Genomic DNA, 15,149 nt, shown 5'->3' on the forward strand with positions numbered 1-15,149 from the left:
TTAGAAGATGTCCTTTTTCTCTGCTTGAATGAGACAGTCGTCCAGGTATGGATATATTTGAATTCCTTTTTGTCTGCAAAATGCAATTACTGGTGCCAGGCACTTTGTAAAGACCCTGGGCACAGTAGATAAGCCAAAGGGCAGTGCAGAGAATTGGTAGTGCATTGTACCAGCTTTGAATCTGAGGTATCTTCTGCAATCTTGTCTGATAGGGACATGCAGGTATGCCTCTTTGAGGTCCAGAGTAACAAGCCAAGCCTTCTTGACCAGCATGGGAAGAAGCTGCTGTAGTGTCAACATTTTGAATTTCGTATCATCCAGGTAAGTATTTAGAGTTGAAAGGTCTAGTATGGGTCTCCACGCCTTGTCCTTTCTGGGGACCAGGAAGATTCTTGAGTAAAATCCTTGTCCTTGTTCTTGCTGTGGTACTTTTTGAATAGCTCTCATGTCCATGAGGGCTGAAATTTGTTTTTGAGCCTCTGCCCACTGATTTTGTGGCAGGTTTGGCATTTCCTTTAGCCTTGGTAAAGTGTGAAAGTGGAACCAGTATCCTTGAGACACAATATTCAGAACCCATTTGTCTTGGGTGATTGTTTGCCAATTTTGAGAAAAAAGTGCTAGTTTGCCCCCTAAGGGGGCTGCCAAAAGGGAAGTGCTTGGCATACGAAGGGGGAAGTCATTGGGACTGTTTCCTGTAAGGTTGAGACTTGTCCTCACCTCCTTTTGGGGTTGAGGTACCCCACTGTTGTCTGTAAGAGCCTTGGGGTTGAGATCTGCCTCTTGGGTGTCTGTATCTGCCTCTCTGTGGCCTGTCTGACACTGGAAAGGACCAATTCTTTGTACGCCAATTTCTGCTAAATCGAGGTGGCTGTACCTATAAGAAATCTTGTTTGCATAGATTTAGCTTTATCCTCCATGTTCTTTAACACCTCTTCTGCCTTAACACCAAACAAGGTATCATGCTGTAAAGGAGCACCCAATAATTTTGCCTTAACATGGTCAGGTAAACTCTGTTCTTTTAGCCAAGCATGTCTTCGAATCACAGAACCTGTAACTGCAGCTCTACAAGAGGCCTCTAAAGAATCAAATCCACATTGCAGAGTATGTTTTCCCACCTGTTCAACTGCATGCAATAAATCCTGCATTTCTTTATAGTCAGGAGCTTCTGAGCCTGTATGCATTTTCTGTTTTAACTGAGCCATTAAATATTGTTGGTACTTAAGCATGTGAAACTGGCAATTTAAAGCCCTTACTGCTAAAGTTGCAGAAGTGTAAACTTTCTTCCCCCATCTATCCAATGCTCTGGAATCTCTGTCAGAGGGGACTGGATTTTTTGCAATGGAAGCCTTTGGGACCCTGGGAAATGGTTTCTGGGTCAGCAGAAGGGTTTTTATGAAGAAGCTTGTGAGAGTCAGGGACTCTATAATACCTATCTGGCTTGGCTGGAGCAGGGGGCAAAGAATCAGGAGATAAGCTGGATTCAGAGAACACATCATCCACAATATCTAACACAGGCGGAATAGCAAGGGGCCTGTGCTGAGGCAATAGAAGAAAGTCCCTGAGCCTTTTCTTGGATTCTGAATAATCCTGACTTTCCCAATGGAAATGCTCCCTCATGGTATGTAAAGATTCCCCAAAAGAGTAATCCTCGGGAGGAGAGGCTGAAGGGATAGATTCTTCAGCATCAGAGTCCTCATAGGGGGGTAGAGAGTATCCCTGGTCTGAAGAGGAATCAGAGGAAATGGAAACCTGATCAGAGGAATCATAGTCTGTATCCTGCCTAGGCCTTTTCTCAGGAGGGGGATGGGAACCCCTGATTAGAGTAATGAGGTCTTTGGCCATTTTGAGCATCTGCTTCTTAGGCATGGAGGACTGTCCTGGAGAATGCTGTACTTGTTTCTTTGGCTTTAATGGTGTTTTTGTCTTGGCTGCTGCTTTAATGGTAAGTTGTGAAGGTCTGAAAACACCCTCAGAAGCCGATGCCTGCTCAGCGGCTCCGGACCCATCTGAAGGATTAGTTTCCGTAGGCCCAATACCTTGAGTTTCCACAGGCCTAGCTGTCTCCACGTGTGAGTCAGAGGCGGCCTGTGGCTCTGAGGTAGCGGGTGTCAGGGGCTGAGAAAGCGCCTCACTGAGAACCGGCGACTTGCCTAGAAGAGGCTTAGTCATCGGTTTTGGACCTCAGATGCTTGTCTTTCTCCTTGTCTTTGCATTTTTTATGAATTGCAGTCGTCGGTTGCTCCGACGGCATTGTATAATTGAACCTTTGGCCAAAGTAGAGCAAAGCAAAATCAAAACGTCGTTTTATAGTGCGTTTGTTAAATCTAGCACAAAACCAACAACTAGTGACGTTGTGATCAGGGCCTAGGCATGGAATACAGTAACAGTGGAAGTCCTTATGAGGTATTTACTTCCCACAAGAAATACAATTATTAACTTTTTCTGACATCGGTCTGAGGCAAGAAAAAAGTTTCCCCAACGGAGTACTTAGCTTTATTGAAGACTTCGGATCTGAAATTCGACTTCGAAAATCTCAGGAGTCGGCCGACCGGCACTTGCGAACTGCTTTTGCTTCGGGCACCGCGCGGCAAGAAAGACTGAAGAAAATGGTGTTGGATGCATCTTATATACCCCTGGCGCACTGACGTCAGGGAAGAAGCGATAGCAACTGACGCCGGACCAAGACTTTGGAACTCTAGCCGACTGCGGGACCGCCTGACGGCAGGATAACCCAAGTGTAATGACTGCAGCATTGTAACACGATGAACATCTAGGACTGCAACAGTGAATACACTCGAACAGCTACATTTATAGTAAGTGTACACAACTGTACTATGTTCTTTGTGTTTCACTGTTGCAGTCATCACATTTGGGTAAATTCCCAAAGCTAAGGATGGGAGGAGGAATTTAGATAACATTAGGACCAGCTATAAGGCCCTGCAAGACTGCAGTGACAAAACCAGCTCTGGATTTAGAGAAAATTGGCAAATGGTAATGCTTGGTGAAAGTATGTACAGAACTCCATGTAGCAGCTTCTAGGATGTCCCTAGTAGGGACTCCTCTGAGAAAAGCTGTAGAGGTAGATGCAGCCCTGGTTGTGTGTGGTCTTATCCCCTGTGGGATAGGTTTTCCATGGTGCTTATAGCAGAAATGAATGCAATGGCCTATCCATTTAGAAATGGTTTGCTTTGAAATGGCCTTCCCCTCTGCCCCTGCAGCAAATGCCACCAGCAGCTGTTCAGATTTCCTTTGAGGTTTAGTCCTGTCCAAGTAAAATCTAAGTTGTCTGTGCACATCTAAGGAGTGCAGTATCCGTTCCTCTTTGTTCTGTGGATTAGAAAAGAAGGTTGGCAAATGAATGGACTGATTAAGAGCCACACTGGATACTACCTTGGGCATGAAGGAGGGATTGTTCCTGAGGGACACCCTGTCTGCATGAAAGATGATGAAAGGCTCCACTGCCCTAAGGGCCTGTAATTCAGACACCCTTCTTGCTGAAGAGATTGCTAAAAGGAAGGTTGTTTTCCAAGAAAGGAATTTTAACTCTGCACTTGCAGCTGGCTCAAAAGGTGGTAGAGTGGGTTTTTCCAATACAAAGTTAAGGTGCCAGGGCTGGAGTTGGGGCTCTCCTGGGTGGTTTTAAGTTTTTGACACCTCTGAGGAACTGCTTGAGCAATGGATAAGAGAAGATGGGTGGTTCTGTGTTGTAATGAGCTGAAATGGCTGAGGTATGAATTTTGATGGAGGAAAAGGAAAGGCCCATGTGAAGCATCTCAGTTAAGTACTGAAGAATCTGAGGTAAATTGGGCGCTGATGTGCCCATCCCTTGAGTTTGGTTCCAGGAACAAATTCTTTTCCATTTTTCAGCATAAGATTTTCTAGTACTAGGCCTCCTTGCCTCCAGAATGACATCCAACACTTGTTTACTGAGGGATGGTAATGGAGAGATGAGGTAATTAGCCAGGCTGCCAGATTTAGGGTTTGAAGCAGAGGATGCAGAATCTGGCCCTCCTGCTGGGACAGCAGGGTAGGGTTCTGAGCCAGGTGCCATGGTGCCAGCAGTGACTCACTGCGCAAGAGGGGGTACACCAGTGTTGGCGTGACCAGTCTGGTGCAATCAGTATCGTCCCTGGTTTGTCATGTCTGATTGTTAGTAGTACTTTGGAGAGGAGAGGGAGAGGAGGAAAGGCATAAACTGATAGATTTTTCCAGGTGAAGAACAGGGCATCCACTTTCCAAGCTTGTTTGTGAGGAGTCCTTGTGCAGAATTCGTCCAATTGGTAGTTCTGGGGGGAGGCAAACAGGTCTATATCGGGGCTCCCCTATTTGTTTATCAACATGTTGAAAGTCTTTGGTTCCAGTTTTCACTCGTGTAGGTCCATGAGATTTCTGCTTAGTTCGTCTGCCAGGGTATTTAGCATTCCTAGCAGGAACTGAGCCTGTAGATGAACTTGATAGTTCAAGGCTGTGTTCCACAGAGCCATGGCTAGTCTGCAGAGGGGGTATGAATGGGTACCCCCCTGCTTGTTTATGTACCACATAACAGTGGTGGTGTCCGTCTTTACCATTAACTGTCCTGGAAGAATGTGGTCCTTGAAGGCTGTCAGAGCATTCTGTACAGCTAACATTTCTTTTTGATTGATATGCAGGTGCATTTGACTTGAGTTCCATTTGCCCTGAATGCACATCCCTGCCACGTGAGCCCCCATGCATAGTCAGATGAGTCTGTTAGGGTTTGGGCGGCATGGGTAGAGTGAGTGGTAGTCCCTTGTTTTGGTGGCAGGCCTCTGCCCACCAAAGGAACTCTAACTGTAGGCAAGGTATGATAGGAATCATTTCTTCTAGATCCTGAGAATGTTAACACCATAGGCATTTCAGATACCATTGTAGTTTCCTCATATGCAGTCTTGCATATGGAATTAGGAGAATGCAGGAGGCCATGAACTGCAAGGCTTGCAGTATTTGCCTTGCAGATAGCAAGGTTTTGTGGCCATTAGTTTGAAGTAAGCTGTCAAATGAATTTGTTTCTTTCGCATGAGGAAAGCCATCTGGGGAGTTGTGTTCAAGCTTGCTCCCAGGAATATAATTTGTTGACAGGGTACAAGATGTGATTTATTTTTGTTTATGGTGTACCCCAGACAAGTTAGCACCTTTTGTACAAATGCCAGATGATTCAAAAGTATGTCCTGGCTTTCTGCCTGAATTAGATAATCGTCCAGTTTTGGGTATATTTTAATATTTCTTTGCCTGAAATATGCAATGACTGGAGCTAGGCACTTTGTGAATACCCTGGGCGCAGTAGATAAGCCAAACAGCAGTGCAGGGAACTGACAGTGCATGTAGCCTGCTCTGAAGCACAGGTATCTTCTGCAAAATTCCCTGAATGGGATGTGCAGGTAGGCTTCCTTTAAATCCAGTGTTGTCAACCAGGCATCCTTGCCTAGCATAGGAAGTAAAGTACAGTTGTGTACACTTACCATAAATGTAGATGCTCAAGTGTATTCACTGTTGCAGTCATTACATTTGGGTTATCTGCTTGCAGGTAGCCCTCAGTCGGCCTGACTAACAAAGTCTTGGGTCCTGCGTTGGTTGCTGTCCCTTCTTCCATGACGTCAGGTTGTCAGGGGTATAAAACATGCAGCCGACGCCATTACATTATGAGCTCTCAATTCTTTGCATGAATAGCAATCTTTCCCCACAAAGGGGCAGTCAGTTGATAAGTGCTTGGAAGTTTTAAACGGAAGTCATTGAGACAGTTTACCATAGGGGGGAGTCTTATTACTCCCAGATTTGGAAGTGGAGGCCCCCCACTGCTTAGTCCTGTGTGTCCCCTGGGACTGAAACCTGGGGCTTTTGCTGTGTCTGGGTTTGGCTCGAGAAGACCTGGAAGGGGCTGGAAAGGACCAATTCTTAAGAGGGCCAGTGCCTACAGAATTCTAGGAGGCTGAACTTGTAAGAAATCTTTAACAATTTGCATAGATTTAGCTTCATCTTCCATCTTTTTAAGAACTTCCTCAGCCTTGTTGACAAACAGGCGGTCCTGATGTAAAGGAGCATCCAACAATTTAGCTTTAACATGATCAGGCAAAGATTGCTCCTTGAGCCAAGCATGCCTTCTGAGCACAGACACAGTAACAGCAGCCCTGCAAGAGGCCTCTAATGAATCAAAACCACATTGCAAAGTATGTTTTCCAACTTGTTCAGCAGAATGCATTAAATCCTGTAATTCTTCATTTTCCACACAGTCAGGAATCAACATTATTTTCTGTTTAAGCAGTCCAATAACATGTTGCTGATACTTTAACATATGAAACTGGCAGTTTAAAGCCCAAATGGCCAAGGTTGCAGAAGTGTAAACTTTCTTACCCCCCATCTATCCAGCGCCCTGGAGTCTCTACCAGAAGGGGTAGGATTTTTAGCAGTAGAAGCCTTAATGCCCTTGGGCCCCTGTGAAATAGTATCTGGATCTGCAATAGGATTTTTAAAAAGGAACTTGTGGGACTCGGGGACCCTGTAGTATCTGTCAGGTTTTCTGGGAGCAGGAGGCAGGGAATCAGGAGCTGAACTAGATTCCGAAAAAGCATCAACAATTTCTAGTACAGGAGGAATAGCTAAAGGCCTATGCTGAGGTAGGAGAAGGAAATCCCTAAGCCTCTTTTTTGAATCAGAAAAATCCTGGCTTTCCCAGTGGAAATGCTCCCTTAGAGTATGTAAGGTTTCCCCAAAAGAAAAATCCTCAAGAGGGGAAGCAGAGGGAATGGAGTCCTCTGCATCAGAATCTTCACAAGTAGATAAGGGTAAATTCAGATCATCAGAAGAATCAGAAAAAACAGAATCCTGATCAGAAGATTCACAATCAATTTCAGTCCTAGGCCTCTTAGAAGGGGGAGGGTTGGCTACCCCTGATTAGAGTTATTAGATCTTCAGCCATTCTTATCATTTGTTTTTAGGCATAGAGGCCTGAGCATGTGGCCTGGGCGTCAGTTTTTTAGGCATGGATCGAGATTTAGGCCAAAGTAAAGAAGGAGGTGTCAGTTTAATATGCAAGTCCATAGGCCTGAATACACCCACAGAAGCTGGTGCCCGCACAGCGGGTTCCATAGTTGAAGCATCTTGCGGCATACCAGACTCTGAATGGGTCTCAGTAGAGGCCTGCGAATCAGAAGTAGCAGGGGCTGCAAAACCGCCTTACTGAGTACCGGCGAACTGGCTTAGGAGAAGCGTTGTCGGCAGCTTTGGACTTAGGCGGCCTGTCTCTGTCTTTATCTTTGCGTTTTTTCAGAATACTGGTAATCGGATGGCTAACCAACATTTCTGAATAATTGAACAAGAAACAAAATATTTAGAGGTGAAAATATACCGACGACGGACAGTGCGCTGATTAAATAAGGCACAAAACCGACAGCAAGGTACGTCGTGGTCAGGGCCTAGGCAAGGAATACAGTACGAATTAAAATCTTTGTGAAGTATTTGCTTTCCACAAGAAATGCAATTATTAACTTTTACTGACATCGGTAAGGAGCAAGAAAAAGTTTCCCCAACAGGGTACTTATCTTTAGTTTAAGACTTTGGTTCTGAAACTAGAAACCGAAAATTTCAGGAGTCGGCCGACCGGCACTTGCGAACTGCTTCTGCTTCGGCAAGAAAGACTGATGTAATGGCAACGGCTGCATGTTTTATACCCGACGACCTATCATCACGGAAGAGACAGCAAAACGACGCAGGACCCAAGACTTTGTTAATCAGGCCAACTGAGGACTACTGCAAGTAGATAACCCAAATGTAATGACTGCAACAGTGAAACACGAACAACATCTACCCAACCATCACTGTACACCACAGGGTCAGGTGTCATATGCTGCACCACCAATATAGTTTCAAATATGACAGAGCTTATCAACACACCACAAGGTTGTTACTACTGTCAGACAAAAATAACTTCTCTTGCAGCACTGGAAACCATCTGAGGGAGGAAATACATCATGCAAACTAATGCAATGAGGAGTATGGGGGTAGCTGAGCATGGGCAGGGATGTAATTCAGAGTTTAGGGCAATCCCAAATCACTAGACAGTTCAAGAAGGGTTAGGGAAAAAAAACACTAACACAAAGAACTAAATGAAAAAAAAAAAAAAAAAAAAACACTCTGCTTTCCCACACAGCACTAAATAAACCAAACAAATACATTACACATATAAAAAAGAAAATACCTCCTGATCCCATTTCTACATCCGTTGTGTCTCGTTCCAAACTTCCAGCACTGCTGACTATATTCATTAGATGAATAGCTGTCCATGCAAAAGGCATTCGGTATCTTCCCAATCTCTGACAAAACTGCTCTGCTTGGTTTTTCAGTTTCTCCAATTTCTCTTTATTCTAAACATCAATAAATAAAAATAAGATAGTAGCTTTTTCAGAAGACTGCATATTTAATCCTATTTTGTAAACACAAACTTTCAGAAAATGGTGAACAGTGCATTGTGGTACACTAAACATCTGACTCAAAGTATAGCTTATATCTGGAACCCTCTCACACTTGTACACAACTGCAATTAGCACACCCTGGCAATAGCCAAATCCATGTACCTGCCCAATGAGCAAATCAGGCAGCCTTATAATCTGTATTACTCTTTCACATGCACTGCAATATATAGAAAACATTATTTCCTTTAAAAAGAACGTCATGGAATATAAAACGCTGCACCACTGTATGCCTGGGCAAGGCTCTAGGTAAATTACTCTGCGATCAATACATGTATTTTGGGACATAAAAGTTTTTCCCAATCTGAAAACAGAGTCAGCAAAAAATAAATTCTGATGAGTAAATAATATCAAGCAAGAGTTAAGTAAAGAATACCTTCTGAGGATGTTTCTTAATAAGAACTAATCAACAAGCTACTATACTAACATTGTTTGGCAATAAGCCCCTTAGGGTGTCATATGTTAAATGAAGCAAGTAGAACGGGCTGATATACTCTCATTTTCTTTGCGAAATTATTTCAGAGACACCACTTAAAAGTGCAACATTCGTGAAAGCTGCTGTAATCATCTGCACAGTAAATTAGAAACTGTAATTAAGTAACAGTAGAATTCTTATAAATATGAAAGATGTCAAGTCGCAGAAAAGTGGCATAAAGTATAGTAAAACTTACCTAATTCTCTAATCCAGAAAATTATAACTATAAACTACTAAAGCGAAAGTCCACAACAGTGGGAAAGGTTGGCTTTCACACCTTCGATATCCAGTGATTCAAAAAACTAGTTGTAGTGAAAATGTGAATATTCTGGGGAAAAGTATAATTATCTTAAGAAGTGATGCACAAGATATGGAAATTCAAATTCTATTAACACACATGAAAGCATATACTAGAAAATCATCAGATACAAGTGTGTTAGTACTGTATTTTAACTCTGCCCTGTAATTTTTGCTCTGTAACTGTGGTTTGCTTTGACAGCTTTCTTCTTGTTTTTGATAAATCACTGCTCCTTACGACTGCCCAGGTCATGACTTCATGACTAAAAAGACCTTTGGGTAAGTCCAGTCATCTAGTGTACAAATTAAATAAATACATAAATAAAATGACAAAGGCAGAAGATGGGAAAAAAATATAACTACAAAGTGAAGGATTGAGTAGGTGGGAAACAGCAGACCAATGGTAAAAAGAGATTCAGAATGCAGCAGAGCTACTTACAAAGAATTCAAGAATCTGACTTAATAGTCTTACTCTACAAATGCAAGACGTCTGGCTTGGAAAATAGTGTAGTTGCAGGTGTGATGCAGGAGGGGAGGAGAGGACATTATCTAGCATTAATCCGCGGTGGTGGTGCTGCGGTAGCGTTGTCACCTCGCAGTAAGATGCTGACCAGTTCGACTCTCAGCTACAGCGTCTTCTGCGTGGAGGCATGCGTGAATGGGCATATCTTCGTTGAAGGTTGTGCATTAGGGCTGGCAACTCAGCACGTAAAAATCAACTGCCAATTATTAGCGGACCAGAGTTCCGCTGTGGCGACCCCTAACAGAGAAAAGCCGAAAGACACAACAACAGTGCAACAATGTAATGCAAGAATTCTAGTTAGAACGATGAGAAGGTACTGGGGGTGGGGGTTACTGGCCATTACTAGATCAAGTGACTAGAAGCGGTACGACATGGAGGAACCAGAGTACAGGCTGTTCAGGAATGGAATAGAAGAGGACAGAGAAGCAGACAGAGTAGCAACCTTCACAAAGGATGATATCACATGTAATAAAGTACAGTTGTGTACACTTACCATAAACATAGATGTTCGAGTGTATTCACTGTTGCAGTCATTACATTAGGGTAATCTGCTGGCAGGTTGCCCTCGGTCGGCCTGAATATCAAAGTCTTGGGTCCTGCGTCGGTTGCTGTCTCCTCTTCCATGATGTCAGGTCGTCAGGGGTATAAAACATGCAGCAGACATCATTTTATTCAGTTTTTCTTGCCCCAGAGGTCAGGTGCCCCCCAAATAGGGAGCAAAAATATGTAAATATAAATAAACAACAATATATATATATATACATATATGTATGTGTATATATATATATATATATATATATATATATATATATATATATATATATATATATATATATATATATATATATATATGTATGTATGTATATATATATATATATATATATATATAGCTTTAGAATATAGTGAAGGAAAGAGAAGTTCTAAAAGAAAAAAGGGGGATGGCGGGTGGGTAACCCAGACTGCAACAGTGAATACACTCGAACATCTACATTTATAGTAAGTGTACACAACTGTACTATGTTCTTCATGTTCCACTGTTGCAGTCATTACATTTGGGTAGAATCCCAAAGCTATGGATGGGAGGATGGAACTAAATAGCATAGGGGGCGGCTATAAGGCCCTGCAGAGCTGCAGTGGCAAAGCCTGCTCTGGACTTAGAGAAGAGGCAAATGATAATGCGTTGTAAAAGTATGAACAGAGCTCCAAGTCGCAGCTTCTAGAATGTCTTTGGTTGGAACTCCTCTGAGAAAGGCTGCTGAGGTACAGGCCACCCTGGTGGAATGTGACCTGGATTCCCTTGGGCACTGGTTTACCATGATGCAAGTAGCAGAAACGAATGCAGTGGCTTATCCACTTAGAAATAGTCTGCTTTGATGGAGCTTTCCCCTCTGATCCTGCAGCAAATGCCACCAGTAGGTGCTCAGACTTTCTTAGAGATTTGGTCCTGTTTTAGTAGAATCTTAGTTGTCTGTGTATGTCCAATGAATGCAGAATCCACTCCCCCTTGTTCTGCGGATTTGGGTAAAATGTTGGCAGGTGAATAGTTTGGTTAAGAGCCACACTGGATACCACCTTAGGCATAAATGAAGGATTGGTCCTGAGGGACACCCTGTCCGGGTAAAATGTAATAAAAGGCTCCACAGCCATGTGGGCCTGTAATTCTGAAAGCCTTCTTGCTGAAGTGATTGCCAAAAGGAAAGCTGTTTTCCAAGATAAGAACTTTATATCCGCAGTAACTGCTGGTTCAAAAGGAGGCAGGGTGAGTTTTTCCTGCACAAAATTGAGGTCCCATGCAGGAGTTGGTGATCTTTTGGGAGGCCTTAAATTTTTGGCCCCTCTAAGATACTGTTTTAGCAGAAGATGAGAAAAGATGAGAGGCTCCGTGTTGTAATGAGCCGAGATGGCAGAGGCATGGATTTTTATCCAAGAAAAAGATAGGCCCTTGTCAAGCATCTCAGTCAAGTATTGTAAAAATCTGAGGAATATTTGATTTTGCTATGTCCGTTCCTTCTGCTTGGTTCCAATCACAGAATCTCTTCCATTTATCTGCATAAGATTTTCTAGTACTAGGTCTTCTGGCTTCCAAAATGACATCCATCGCAGATTTACTGAGAGGTGTTGTTTGAATAATTACATGATCAGCCATGCTGCCAGGTTCAAAGTTTGGAGCTGAGTGTGCAGAATTTGATTGCTCTGCTGAGACAGTAGATGAGGTATTTGAGGCAAATATCAAGGAGGGAGTTGAGACATATTCCTTAGAATTGGGTACCAGTGCTGGCAAGGCCAGTCCGGAGCAATAAGGATCATTTTTGGTTTTTCCTGTCTGACCTTTAGCAAGACCTTGGGGAGAAGAGGCAGAGGAGGAAAGGCATAGACTGAGAGGTTTTCCAACTGAAGGATAGGGCACCCACTTTCCATGCTTGTCTGTGATAAGTCCTTGCGCAGAATTTGTCCAGTTGATAATTCTGGGGAGAGGCAAATAGATCTATGTCTGAGTTCCCCCATTTCTGTGTTATCATGCTGAAGACTTGTGGATCCAGTTTCCACTCGTGAGGGTCCATAAGATTTCTGCTTAGGTCATCTGCCAGAGTATTTTGTTTTCCTGGCAGGAATTGAGCTTGAAGATGTACTTGGTAAATCAAGGCCGAGTCCCACAATGCCATGGCTAGTCTGCAAAGGGGGTAGGAATGTGTACCCCCCTGCTTGTTTATGTACCACATAACTATGGTGTTGTCCGTCTTGATCAGTAATTGTCCTGGATGAAGTAAGTCCTTGAAGGCTGTCAGGGCATTTTGAACAGCTAGCATCTCTTTTTGGTTGATACGCAGATGTATTTGTTTTGGGCTCCATATGCCCTGAATGCATCTCCCTGAAAGGTGGGCCCCCCAAGAACAGTCTGATGCGTCTGTAGTTAGGGTCTGGGTGGCAGGGGGTAGAATGAATGACAGTCCATTGTTTTGGTGACATGTCTCTGCCCGCCAAAGAAACTCCTGTTGTAGGCAGGGAATGAGAGGAATCATTGTTTCCAGACTGTGACAATGTTGACTCCATAAACTTTTTAGGTACCATTGAAGTTTCCTCATATGCAGTCTTGCATATGGAATTAGTAGAATGCAGGATGTCATGAACCCCAAAGCCTGCATAATTTGTCTTGCAGATAACTGGGTTTTTGTTGCCATCTGTTTGAAGTATACAGTAAGTTGCCTTTGTTTGTCTGGCGTAAGGTAACCCATCTGGGCAGCTGTATTCAAGCTTGCACCCAGGAATGTCATTTTTTGAGAGGGTACCAGTTGTGATTTCTGTTTATTGTGTACACTAGGCATGTTAGAAGCCTTTTTACAAACGCCATATGTTCAAGAAGAATGTCCTTGTTTTCTGCTTGAATGAGACAGTCGTCCAAGTAAGGATAGATTTGTATGCTTCTTTGTCTGCAAAATGCAATTACTGGTGCCAGGCACTTTGTAAAGACCCTGGGCGCAGTAGATAAGCCAAAGGGCAGTGCAGAGAATTGGTAATGCATAACACCTGCCTTGAGGCGGAGGTATATTCTGCACGATTCCCTTATTGGGATATGCAGGAATGCCTCTTAAGTCTAGAGTCACTAACCAAGCGTTCTTGCCCAGCATGGGCAGTAGCTGTTGTAAAGTCAGCATTTTGAATTTTGGGATGTCCAAAAACGTGTTCAAAAATCGATAAGTCCAGTATTGGACGTCAGGCATTGTCCTTTCTGGCTACCAGGAACAGTCTTGAGTAAAACCCTTGTCCTTTTTCCTGTTCTGGTACTGGTTGAATAGCCTCCATATCCACGAGGGATGTAACTTGTTTCTGTGCCTCTGCCCATTGATTTTTTTGGCCGATCTGGCCAATCATTTGGAATTGGCAAAGTATGGAAATGAAATCTGTACCCCTGCGATACTATGTTTAATACCCAGTTGTCCTGGGTAATTAACTGCCAATTTTGAGCATGAAGTGCTAGTTTTCCCCCCAATGGGGCTGCCAAAAGATAAGTGCTTGGTGATGGCAGAGGGAAGTCAGTGAGACTGCTTACTGTGGGGTGGTGCTTTGCTTCCTCCAGATTTGGAGGTAGAGGCACCCCATTGCTTTGACCTGTAAGAACCCTGTGATTGGTATCTAGAGCCTTTTGAGCGCCTGGATTAGCCTTGTGAGGGTCTGTTGAACACAGGAAAGGACCACTTTTTAGTAGGCCAGTGCCTACTGAATCTGGGTGGTTGCACTTGTAGGAAATCTTTTACAGTTTGCATAGATTTAGCTTTGTCTTCCATTTTCTTTAAAACCTCTTCTGCCTTATTACCAAACAAAGTATCATGCTGTAAAGGTGCATCCAACAATTTAGCCTTAACATGATCAGGCAGATTTTGCTCCTTGAGCCAGGCATGCCTTCTAATCACAGATCCAGTAACTGTGGCCCTGCAAGAGACCTCCAAGGAATCAAAACCACATTGCAAGTAGGCTTTCCAACCTGTTCTGCTGCATGCAATTTGTTTGTGTCTTTCGGCTTTTCCCAGTTAGGGGTCGCCACAGCAGAACTCCGGTCCGCTAATGATTGGTAGTGGATTTTTACGTACTGGGTTACCAGCCCTGACGCTCAACCTTCAACAAAGGCACGCCCCATTCACGTATGCCTCCACACAGAAGACGTTCCAGCTGAGAATCGAACGGGACAACGTCTTGCTATGAGGCGACAACGCTACCGCAGCACCACCACCGCAGTTTTAATTCCTGTAATTCTTTACTTTCCACACAATCAGAAATCAACATAATTTTCTGTTTCAATAAGCCCATAACATGCTGTTGATATTTAAGCATATGAAACTGGCAGTTTAAGGCCCTAATTGCCAAGGTTGCAGACGTATAAACCTTCTTTCCCCATCTATCCAGCGCCTTGCAATCTCTATCAGAGGGGGTAGGATTTTTGGCTGTAGAGGCCTTTACACCTTTGGGACCCTGTGCGTTAGTATCAGGATCAGCAGCAGAATTTTTGAATAAAAATTTGTGAGAGTCAGGAACCCTGTAATATCTGTCTGGCTTACTGGGAGCTGGAGGTAGGGAATCAGGAGCCATGCTCGATTCCGAAAACACATCATCCACAATGTCCAGTACAGGAGGTATAGCCAAAGGCCTATGCTGAGGAAGAAGAAGAAAATCCCTAAGCCTCTTTTTTGATTCAGAGAAATCCTGACTCTCCCAATGAAAATGTTCCCTTAAAGTATGCAAGGTTTCTCCAAAAGAATAATCCTCAGGAGGAGATGCAGATGGAATGGATTCTTCTGCATCTGAATCCTCATAGGGTGGTACAGAAAATTCCTGATCAGAAGAGGAATCAGAGGAAATAGAAACCTGATCTGAAGATTCA

At 43.5% G+C, this 15,149-nt stretch overlaps 1 protein-coding gene across 1 annotated transcript in view; it reads right to left on the bottom strand.

Moving 5' to 3' along the window:
* The window catches only part of DOCK7 (dedicator of cytokinesis 7), a 3,076,229-nt gene that overhangs the window by 2,214,954 nt on the left and 846,126 nt on the right, over positions 1-15,149 (bottom strand). Inside the window, exon 11 of the mRNA XM_044085545.1 lies at positions 8,210-8,375. Coding sequence (XP_043941480.1) covers positions 8,210-8,375 — 166 coding nt within the window. The remainder of the gene's footprint in view (positions 1-8,209; positions 8,376-15,149) is intronic.

Source organism: Protopterus annectens, chromosome 10.part0 (assembly GCF_019279795.1).
Source record: "Protopterus annectens isolate FY-2018-M chromosome 10.part0, PAN1.0, whole genome shotgun sequence".
In the NCBI taxonomy this organism is placed as follows: Eukaryota; Metazoa; Chordata; order Ceratodontiformes; family Protopteridae; genus Protopterus; species Protopterus annectens.